At 39.9% G+C, this 12,258-nt stretch overlaps 1 protein-coding gene across 10 annotated transcripts in view; it reads right to left on the reverse strand.

Annotated features, from left to right (window-relative positions):
* Positions 1 to 12,258, reverse strand: part of chl1b (cell adhesion molecule L1-like b) — a 920,799-nt gene that overhangs the window by 157,795 nt on the left and 750,746 nt on the right. For all 10 annotated transcript variants that reach the window (XM_073072426.1, XM_073072427.1, XM_073072429.1 and 7 more), the window contains one exon: positions 11,893 to 12,097. In XM_073072426.1, the coding sequence (XP_072928527.1) occupies positions 11,893 to 12,097 (205 nt within the window). The remainder of the gene's footprint in view (positions 1 to 11,892; positions 12,098 to 12,258) is intronic.

Consider the following 12,258-nt stretch of genomic DNA (forward strand, 5'->3'; position numbering starts at 1 on the left):
TTCTGATGTTTAGTATAAACAACAAATGAACTGCTTGACCGTGTCTGCATGCGTTTATGCATTGAGCTGCTGCCATATCATTGGCTGATTAGATATGTGCATTAACCAGCAGGTGTACCGGTGTACCTAATAAAGTAGCCACTAAGAGTGTATTGCATAATTTGAGATCTTAATTATGTACCGTAGATGTCGGATTATAAGCCGCTACTTTTTTCCCACATTTTGAACAGCTTTGAACTCGCGGCCTTTAATACGGTGCGGCTAATACATGATTTTTTTTCATGCCGCCAAAAACATTTTGCCTCGTAACAGTAGACCAATAAAATTGATGAGTAGTTCACAGAGGTCCAATGAAATTGTACGATAAATCAAGTGCACTTTCACGATTAAATTATTGTAAATCAGTCATTTGTACTCACCCTCATCAACATGGAAAACACTCGAAGAAAAGCATTGTGCTGCCTTTATGGCAGTTATTTAGTTCATAATATTTTCGCTTAGTAATTCATTTGTTAGTATTTTCTAAGTTAGAAGTGTTTTAACTATATTTGTTTTCTGTACATCGAGGGATGCTATGACGTCACACCCGGTTTCGCCGTGTCTTGTGGGAAAAATGCCGTTTGCGATAAACGGGAAGGAGGGGGGAGCGCATTACGCGAGCGGCATTAGATCTGAGCGAACGCTGCTTTTAAGTTAAAGGCGATCAATAACTTTTCCTGGTAGGCTGCAGTATATATATATTTTTACCAGTCGTTAGGAGATATTGGAATGTTGTTCAGTAAAAAAGTATACGCAACGTATATTTAAAAGTAGCCGCGTTACAGGCACGGTTCGAAAAAAAGCATTTGCAATATGTATTTGTTTATGTTACCATATGGATTTAATTAAAAGTTAAAAAATCCTCACGTGTAATATCTTTCTGTGTAAATATCTCATATTACAACGTGGGACACCTGCGGCCGAAAATCCGGTGCGGCCGAAAATCCGGTGCGGCCTAAAATCTGGTGCGGCCTGTACAAGTACAAAATTGATTTTATTTCTAAAATTAGAGCCAGCGGCTTTTAATCAGGTGCGCTCTGTAGTGCGAAATCTACAGTAGTAGGAATTGGAATTGGCGCATTGTTGCCACATGTGAAAAAGCTTGTTTGGCATAAAGTGCAGTGAGGTAGGCCAAGGTAAAATAGTGGCAATGCAGGATAAAAGCATAACAGCTACATAGAAAATACAATACAGATGGAACAGTGCAAGATCATAATAAGGTAGACTGAATGGTCACGAGTCCATCTTGTTGTACTGGGGAACCATGTAATAGTCCTACAGCAGATTGTTGCTGATGTTACACTCCCAGACCAAACCCACCATTAAACAACGTGAATGCTTGAAAATGCCCACAACAATAATATTCAAAGCCTATCAAAAATTAAAGTTCTTTCCTTAAAAACTAAAATAATTATCCTAATGGTAGATTCTAAAATTTATTACATTTGTTGAAATAAATTTAATTAGGTCAAAAATGCATATTATATGGCACCTACCTTTCTCTCTTGAAAAAATTGTAATATGCAGCCAGGAGCCAAGTTCTTAACCGGGCAGGCAGGCTCAATGTGCAACATTTCATGCTTAATTGCAGGAAAGCAACAGACATTCACGCATCATCACTGGATTCCATAAGGAGTCTAATGTGTCAGCGCACTGGACTTGATGGTGTCAATTAACTGAGTCATGGTTTATAACTTTCAGTTTTGCGAGTCCCACATTCCCCACACAGGACCTCTGAACTGCAAGCTGTTGTGGAAATCTTACTCTTTAGTGGGAGAAGTCCTAACACTGTTGTTACGAATGTGCCACAACTCTGAGGGGCCGAAGGGTACAAAGTAGCCCCCTCCTTTTTGAGAATCGCAAGATCGCTATTAATTCGGGTCTGGGACCCAGGAAATGAGAGAAAATCCTCAAGGTTTTTGGAATGTGTCCTGGCCCCTCAGCAAGACAAAGCCATGGATAACGGCCATTGTCTCTTGGAGACGGAATTGTGTATTGAGTACTGTACTATTCATTGAAGCCCTCAGGGAATGACCAGAGTGGGCTGGTTGAGGGATTGCATCATCCCAACCTGATTGACATCTGAGACCCCATGGGTAAGGATAAAAGAGGGTCTGGGGAACAACCCCTTTAGACGCACCAGGAGAAACGTATGAGACCAGTGGAGGCTTGTGTATGTGTCCATCCTTGCCCGGATGGCACCTTCCACAGAACGGCCTCGCTAAAGGATGAATACAGATCAAGATTGTAAGAAGGGCGCTGAGTAGGCTACGGTCAATTATGGAAAACTCTGAACATCCTCTACATAGCACCATCCAGAGACAGAGAAGCAGTTTCAGCGACAGGTTACTATCGATGCAATGCTCCTCAGACAGGATGAAGAGGTCAATACTCCCCAATGCCATTAGGCTTTACAATTCAACCGCCAGGACTTAAGAACAGGACAAGAACTTTTTAAAAGCTATTATTAATGCTTTTTGAGATAGTGATTTAGATGCATATCATATTTTTTACTGAGTTAAGTATTGTATGTAATTAGTTTTGCAACAACAAGTGTATGGGACATTGGAAAAAAAGTTGAATTTCCCCATGGGGATGAATAAAGTATCTATCTATCATCTATCTATCTATCTAAAGGAAAGCCGGCAAGTTTCAAAAATCTGTCTCTCTCTCCAAACAAAAAGCTGAAGCCTGAATGAACTGAGTGACTTTTATATTTCCATCGGACAATACATTATCCCCTGGACAACGATAGAGCTATTTCTTATTGATTATTATTATACCCACACTTTTAGATTTAGTATTGACGACGTATATTATCTGTATGTTTGCATTGATATTATTTTTGTGTATTTTTACTAATAAATACTGTTAAAAATAGTACCATCAGACTTTAACAGACCTCTCTATCTTTGCTGGTAAGTGACCCAGTTACGGGGTTCGTAACAACTTGGGGTTCTCTGCTCGGGATTTGATACCAAATTGGAGGGCCAGTGAATCGGGCTTTTAAGTCCAAACTTGGATCTGGTTGCGCGGGTAGCCAGATGGGAAACCAGCAAAGATGGACGTGGATGAATTTATAGAAAACCCAACTCTGGAGGCGCTAGCGGCCACAAAGTCGGACTTGATAAATATTGCGAAAGGACTAAACCTCGCAGAGGTGAGGTTGTCAATGAAAAAGCGGGAGGTGCGGAGGGCCATAACTCAGGATTATATTGTGAAGAATGTGTTTTCAGCTGAGGTATTGGAAAATATTCCTGAAAAGGTACCAGCTAGTGGGACGGCTCAGTTAGAGTTGGAGAAATTAAGGTTGGAACATGAAATAAAGTTAAAACAGCTGGAAGCAGCTGAAAAGGAAAAGGAAAGAGCCGCGAAAGAGAAAGAAAGGGTCGAGAGAGAAAAGGAGAGAGCCGAAAAAGAAAAAGAGCAGCAAAGAGCCGAAAAGCAATGGGAGCATGAGCTCCAGCTAAAGGAGTTAGAGCAGGACAGAGCTGAGAAACAAAGGGAGCATGAAATTCAGTTAAAACAGCTGGAAGTAGCTGAAAAAGAGAGGGAGAGAGCTGAGAAAGAAAAGGAAAGAGCCAAGAAGGAGAGGGAGGCGGAGAAACAGAGGCAACATGACTTGGATATGGAGAAGTTAAGGCAAGAGCGAAGAGTTCAAGGGCCAGACCGAGAGGAGCGGTTTAATGTTAGTCGGGAGTTGAGGGTAGTACCTCCGTTTGAGGAGATGGATGTTGATAGTTATTTCTTGCTTTTTGAAAAGGTGGCAGTGAATCAGAAGTGGCCCAAAGAGCAGTGGGTGGCGCTGTTACAAAGTGTGTTAAAAGGGAAGGCACAACGGGCATATGCAGCGTTGTCCATGGAGGAGGATGAGTCTGAGAATTATGAAAAAGTAAAGGAGGCCATTCTTCGGACCTACGAATTGGTACCTGAAGCCTATAGACAAAAGTTCAGAAATTTAAAGAAAGGGTGGAATCAGACATATACCGAGTTTGCCTATGAGAAGGGTGTGCTCTTGGATCGCTGGTGTGCAGCAGAAGTAGTGGAAGAAGATTTTTGGCGTCTCAGGGAGTTAATTCTGATTGAGGAATTTAAAGGTTGTGTTTCGGATGATATCCGGATGTATTTGAACGAGAAGCCGAATAAGTCCATCTCCGAATTTGCTAGGTTCGCAGATGAATATGCCCTAACCCACATGACAAAGTTTTCCTCGAATAAAAGTTACCAGAGAGACCGTGGGAATGGTAGAGAAAGCCCACCGGCTGAGGCAGATGTCCCGCCGGGAGCTAGTGGTAAGATTGAGGAGGAGAGGCAAGACGGCAGGAGATTTCCTGGCTTGACCTGTTTTAATTGTGGAAAGGGGGGACATATTGTATCTAGGTGCCTTGCTCCAAGGAAGGAGACAGGAAAATGGAAAGCAGCAGTCCCTATAGGATGTGCTGTGGTAATCAGTAAATCGACAAGAGAGCCCCAGGTAGACAGAGTACGAGAAGGGTCTGAGCAATGTATTTCAAAAGGAACCGTGTCTGTGAGTGAGAGAGGGAAACACACCAGTTCCAATGCGGATCTGGAGAGACACGGGAGCTGAACTGACATTGATTAGCAGTAAGGTACTGGATTTTGGTCACAAGACAGGAATGGTAGCTTTGAGAGGAATAGGAAAAGGGACGGAAACAGTGCCCTTGCATAGGATCATTATAAATTGTGATCTGGTATCTGGACCAGTTGAAATAGGGGTGCGATCAGAATTCCTGAGAACTGATGCGGACGTCCTTCTTGGTAATGATTTAGTCGGTGGTAAGGTTTGGTCAGCAATGAAGCTGACGAGCCAGCCTGTGAGTGCTGAGGTCCCGCCCCTAGATTCCAAGATCTATCCCGCATGTGCGATCACTCGCAGCATGTTGAGAAAAGCAGCTGAGAAAGAGACCAGTTTAAATCAGGCCAGTATCGATTTGGCCGAGACGTTTTTACCGACCCTGTACCACGAGGGTTTAGAGGGTGGTAAAACGGAGAATAGTAAAGTGAAAGAGAGTAAGGGAGAGGAGGTAGACCTGCCCTTAGTGAGGAAAAAATTTATAGAGGCACGAAGTAAAGATGAGAAACAGATAAAGCTGTTAAAAGGTCCAGGGTTGGACATGGATGATCTCTCTGGTTTGGCAGAACTGTTTGAAGAAGTTGAAAATTCTAAAGGTGTTCCCGATAATGAAATGAGGGCAGTCCTAGATGAAAAGGATGCCATTACCTTGAAAAAGTCTGCTGGGTTGGCAGATGAGGTTGTTTCAGCCTTCGGGGTTGAGTTTACTCCGGAAGGGAGTTGCCCAGAGAGTAGCTGGGAGGATCAGGGGAATTTAGAATTTGAAAAGGGTACGGGTACTGAAAGCCTGGAAGAGGCAAATGTCCCATTTGAGTGTGTTCAAGATGTGGATGCACGTGGTACTGAACCTAGTAATGGAGCTCAGAAAAAGTCTGAGGTATTTGATTCAGTTGAAAAGGAATGCAGTCCTTGCGGGTCAGATGGACTTGGTCCAGTGAAGAAAGGGTTAACCTTGGTAATAGTGGGAAGTGAGAATTCCCAGTTGTTTGTGCTCGAAGGTGTGTTAAAAGTTAGTGAGGAGATAACAGGTGGTGAGGTGAATATTATTATTGAAGGAAAAGGGAAAAGTGTTGTTCCTAAGTTGAATGAAGAAATTTTAAAGTCTGGATTGATGTCAAAAGCGGCAACCAGGCTACAGAGACAAGGGCTTGGTAATGTGGTGCCTGCGAATCAATTACAGGTTGAGTTGGAATGTAAAGGTGCCCCACACGCTATTGTTATTCAAGAGTCTGGTGTGAAAAGGCAGAATTCGAAATGCTGTTTGAACAAAGGGGGATCACTTTCAGATCTTAAATTGAGAACTAATAGCGTGAAGGGTCCTGAAGAGAAAACTAGCAACTTGCTTTAACTTAAAGAATTGTGTGGAAATTCGGAAAATGGTCTAAATTTGGAACACATTGTTGATAAAATAACTCCTATGAAAGGAGCAGGCAAAAGCCTATTTCGCCATGGTGCACAAGCTCACCACGTGGGAGTTAACTGGAAAAGGGGCGAGGGTTGACGGGCTGCCATTTTTAATAGCAGGATCCGGTTTTAAGGGATTTCGACAAAGCGTGTGAATAATAAAGACAACCCCCATGGAAGACTGACTGCTAAGTTTGAAAGTAACAATAAAGATTAGTATTTGCATGAACTTTTGTAGTATACACGTAAGCTAAGATCACAACTCTTTAGTTTTTGTTTGCTGAAGGAAAGGAATAAAAATAGGTGGTTATTAAATTGAAGTCTGATGCTACAAGACTTTAGTAAGGTACAAGATGTTAAGATATTAAAGGAAGTGACAATATAATCATTAACTGTTTAGATGCTGAATTGAATGTATAACTGTATTTCTCTGTAGTGAAAAAAACTTTTGTATTGTGTTAGATTCTAAAATCCTGTAAGACTCTGTATTGCTTCGTTTTTACCGATGGTAAAAACGCTTTGAAGGAAGGGGGTGTTACAAATGTGCCACAACTCTGAGGGGCCGAAGGGTACAAAGTCGCCCCCCTCCTTTTTGAGAATCGCAAGATCGCTATTAATTCGGGTCTGGGACCCAGGAAATGAGAGAGAATCCTCAAGGTTTTTGGAATGTGTTCTGGCCCCTCAGCAAGACAAAGCCATGGATAACGGCCATTGTCTCTTGGAGACGGAATTGTGTATTGAGTACTGTACTATTCATTGAAGCCCTCAGGGAATGACCAGAGTGGGCTGGTTGAGGGATTGCATCATCCCAACCTGATTGACATCTGAGACCCCGTGAGTCAGGATAAAAGAGGGTCTGGGGAACAACCCCTTCAGACGCACCAGGAGAAGCGTATGAGACCAATGGGGACTCGTGTGTATGTGTCTATCCTTGCCCGGATGACAAGTCTTCCACGAAACGGCCTCGCTAAAGGACGAATACAGATCAAGATCGGATAAAGGAAAGCCGGCAAGTTTCAAAAATCTGTCTCTCTCTCCAAACAAAAAGCTGAAGCCTGAATGAACTGAGTGACTTTTATATTTCCATTGGACAATACATTATCCCCTAGACAACGATAGAGCTATTTCTTATTGATTATTATTATACCCGCACTTTTAGATTTAGTATTGACGACGTATATTATCTGTATGTTCGCATTGATATTATTTTTGTGCATTTTTACTAATAAATACTGTTAAAAATAGTACCATCAGACTTCAACGGACCTCTCTATCTTTGCTGGTAAGTGACCCAGTTACGGAGTTCGTAACACTGTAAATAGCTGCCATTGATAGTAGGAGCTATGATACTGCTCTAGCAGATTATCAACACCGGACTCAAGACAGGAGCAACTCGCTGATCCTGGTCACAATTCCAGATGGTCAAAGACAATCTGCTCCTTTTTAAATAAATGCTGAGGGTCCTGGTAGGCAACACTTCTCTTTTTGTTTTGAATGGGAAAGGGAATGTCAAAAGAAGTGCTTTACAAGGGACTTAATATTCTCTTTTATGCCTGCAATATCAGTTACTAGGCAAGGTGTAGGAGTTGCATGGAACAATGGCTTAAATGAAAAAGGCTGAAGCTGTATTTGTGTCATCTGGGCGGCAAATTACACTTAGCAAGTTAGGCCAATTCTATTACACATAGAAAGTTAGAAGCAAAGGCAAAGGCAAAGTCAAACTCTCTCTGGCAAAACTGCAGGTATTTTACTCACAGTATGTCTAAGATAGCATTTAGACAGCATGCCAGTCATGGCTAACAGAGGTAATTGGCACTGTAGTATATTGAACACAGGCAGCTACTAAAAAGTTGTTTTCATTTATTACAGATTTATAGAAGGAAACCATATGGTACATCACGTTCATCCTGGCCAAAAGCAGACAATTTTGGTGACATCTGGAAACTTCTTAATTGTGACTCCTACTAGTTATTTATTTATTCCATAGTTTGAGCCAAGAACCAAATGTTACAGAACTCCTTTGCATACAACACCCCCTCCTGACATAGCTTTCCAAACTGAAGTGGATAAACTTTAATATATGTTTGAACAGTTAATGTTTCAACTGTATTTGTTGAAGGGGAAGGCGAGACCAAATGTAACAGGCACATTCCCAAGCTGGGAGTTGATTTACATAATAAGCAACAAATTTCTTTTAACAATCTCCTGAAGTTTCTCCTGTTATTTTAAATAGCCACCTGCAGTGTATGGAAACCTACCCCACTCGAGGCTCCTTATTTTGCCTCCAGTTAATATCCTAAACACAAGAGATTCTGCAGATGCTGGAAATACAGCTAAGACAAACAAAATGCTGGATGAACTCAGCAGGTCAGACAGCATCAATGCAGAGGAACAAAGAGCCAATGTTTCAGGCCAAATCCATTCATCATGGCTGGGTTAAGTAAAATCCTAAAATCTGCATTGATTTTAGCTGGGCTTGGTGCATGGCATTCCCTGGGCTATACATGCCTTATTCGTCTATTCTGGTGAAGGAAGACATCTCATTATATCAATTTTTAAATAATTTGCTTTGGTGTTTCTTCAATATCAGGGTTGAGAGCCACAGCAGGTAGTTTCCAAATCCCCAAAGTTAAGTGCCTTTATAGGCAACATAACAATGAGGAATCAAAAAATATTGTGGATTGCTTTAAAAAAGGTTTTCATAACAGGTGCCTTTGATCCACACACTAATTTGCATCAGCCAGCAAGAGTTGGTTACAAAGAAGCTGAATGCTCATAAAGTGGAATTTGTTCAGATTTATGCAGTGCAGTCATTATGCAAAGGAATCTCAGAAGTTCAGCTGACTACATCCCATTAATTCCTGCACCTTTGGGAATCACAATATTCTGAAAAGCCACATAGTTTTTTTTCATGTTGATGCCCATCTTCCATGAGGAAGAAGTTAAAATTGGTTTTTGAAGTATATCTGGATGACTGCACAGACAGTGTGCTGACATTTCCAGTTGAGGCAATCAATTTCAATTATAATAAAAGCCATAAAGGGAAGATGCAGAGACTAGAAATAATCTCATTCTCTTCTGTAATATGGGAACCCTATGCATGTGGCGTGAGTACTGAAAATCATTATTTGAAGAACTTTAACTGTTTTGTTCTGTTTCGGAAGAAACCACATTTTATTTTTGGAAATCAAAGTGAAGACTGGGTAGCCCCCAAATTTGCTACTTTTCTTCACAGTAGGAATTAAAGTTTCATATTGGTGCCAATTAGTCTATTGGTTTTATTGACAATGAAATCAAAAATATTTACTTTGCAAAAGACAACAAAACAAACTGAAAGATATAAATATGCTTGATTTTTTTTCAAATTTTAATTTTGATTCAGTTCAGTGGTATTTATTTGGTCATTTTTATTGTTCAAATATTTTCATTAAAACAAGTGTATCAATGTTAGGTTTCAGTAAAAGTAGCATCCACATTGAAAGTTAAACAAGAAAATCAACATATTCAAAATCATAATCATTGCCACCTGTGTTTTACTATTCATTGACCACCTATGAGTTCGCAAAGAAAGACAATGACTAGTGTATTGTATTCACACAGGAAGACAAATGGCCACAATATCCACAATTTGAATGCTGGTTATTTTAAGGAAAGTGAATAGTTGATAGTATTGTAAAAAATGGTTAAAGTATTATTAGTGTAAAAACAACTTTTTTACAAGTCTTCAGGAGACTTTTCAGTTTCAAATAATCCTCAATTTACATATAGTATTCATTTTATGAATTTTCACAGGATGCCATTGAGCATCTTTTACAATGAAGACTTTCATAGTGTTATCTGACTATTTGAATACAAAACACCTACAATACATTTGGACCAGCCGGTTTAACTTATGAAATCGTTTCTCAGAGTATATTCCTTTACAAGATGAGGAATGGATGTATTATCAGTTAAAATCACAGAAAAAGTTGTAGATAGAAGCCAAAGACAGAAGTCATGGGAGAAGCTGCAGTGCTCCATAACTCTATATAGACAACACTGCATAACAAAGTCTAACAATAAAACAAATCAGATTCTACCTTGACAAATGTTTTTAAATTGCCTTTAATGTCTATCCTACAGTTATATCCAGCTGCTGCACCCAATGAACAGCATGGTGCATTGTCACACTTCTTGCTATCCTGCTGTTAATTTAACAATTGGTGTGCTTCTTGCTATTTCAATAATATTTGGGTTTTAACAAGCATCATTTATTTGGTACATCCTCGATCTAGAAAATAATTAAAGAAGTTTTCTGTTTGCAGTTACAAAACAATCTAATTTTGACTTTGCAATTCCTTTATCTCAGCTGCTGATATAGTAGTTGCAAGCACAGCCAAATTGTTCCTGAACAATGATATTTGCATCATTAGTTTCCTTATCTTCACTTGATTCAGTCACAGCATAGAGTCAATTCAAGATGGTCATGGCCAATAGTCCCAAAGGAAACCCTTGCATTTAACATCCCCCAGGTGAGTCCCAGACTTATTCAGACTTGTAGTAAATCTGTAATAAACTGAGAGACAGCTGCTGGCACATCTGTGTGCTTCACCACTATATTCAAATGGAAGCAGAGTGATGGGACTCCAGGCTCTGTGCATCAGATGAAAAAATGGAACTAAATTCACGGAAGTAATAAAGTTATTTTACTTTATATTATATGATTCCTATTTTAAAAATTTTATTTACTTTTATTTTTTATTATCAAAAGCAATCTCATTATTTGTAAAATCTCTGTCAACATCAGGAAAATTATAAACTTGTCTAAAATTTTGCCTGGTATGGAGTTTCTGTATCCACCTCTGCATCCGGTCTGAGGATTCCCAGAACTGGCCCCCTGCAGTACACTGCTTGAGATCTATTTCCTACTGCAACCTTGCCAGATATGTCTAATGGGTCAAGGTGAGCCTTTCACATTCAGCTTAGGTAATTATGGGTGAATAGAAACCATGGATAGTATGTCCAGGCAGCAGACTAAACCCAGACGGAACAATATTTTTATTTGCAGCTGCCGTAACCTGTGTTCAAACCTGACCTTCAGGCTGTTGCCTAGGTGGAGTTTGCACACATTCCATGTAACACTGTGGAGTTCCTCAGTGTGTCTGGTTTCCTCCCACATCCTAAATATGTGCAGGTTGTTTGATCAGCTAGCCTCAGGAAATTACCCCAGTGTGTTGAGTGGTAAAATCTGGGGAGGGGGAGTTGATGGGATCGTGGGAAGAATAAAATGGTAAGGGTAGAGTGCTTGATGATTAGCATGCACTGTTGGGCCAAGGGTTAATTTCAAAGCTGTATCTCTCTATAACTCTATAAACTCAAACTTAAAAATACTTTAGAGAAGGGGAACCAACAAACCAACTTTATTTGGTGTATCATGAATATACTCATATACAGAAATCAACTGGAATCAATTTTCAGTTTCAGTCTGCAGGTTATACAGAAAGTGTTGTTATTCTGTTTCGGAACTCATTTTAGGAGTATATTCCAAGACCCTTCGTTATCTCCTACTTTACATTACAATTGAAAGTAGAATGTTTAACAAGCACCCTCAGGGGACATTATTTATTCAGCAATGTCCTCAATCTTATCCAATATATTTTTCTCCATTGCACGCAATACATGCAATTTGCAGTTAAATTCTTAAGGAAAAATATATAAGGGGAATGAATCTGTTTATGCAGTTAACTTGTGTTTAATTATGACAATAGAGATTCAACTGCATCCAGATTTTTGAATTACATGTGATTTACAAGAACTCACAATATATTTAAGTTTGGCGAAGCAACAATTGGCAAATGATGAAAAAGATAATTTACCTCCTTCTGGAGTCTTGAAATGGATAGATCCACTTTGTGGCCCATCACCCTTCCTGTTAAAAACCATCACGATCAGACTGTATTCACTGTAGGGCTCTAGACCTGGAACCATCCCGTGGCTGCGCGGTCCACTGAAAGTAAGGATGTGCTTTTCAGCGTGCCGCTTTCTTCTCTCCAACAGGCTTCTTATTTTCCAATATACAATCTGTCAAAGATTAAAAAAAACCTATTACCTGTAAATTCTATCAAAAGATGGCACAATATGTGAAGTTAACAATATATCATGCAGAAATGATTTAAGCACCTAGAGTACATTTCAGCAAAATACAATATTTCGACACATTTATAGTTTATATCTGCAACTTA

This window comes from Hemitrygon akajei, chromosome 19 (genome assembly GCF_048418815.1).
Source record: "Hemitrygon akajei chromosome 19, sHemAka1.3, whole genome shotgun sequence".
NCBI classification, from domain to species: Eukaryota; Metazoa; Chordata; class Chondrichthyes; order Myliobatiformes; family Dasyatidae; genus Hemitrygon; species Hemitrygon akajei.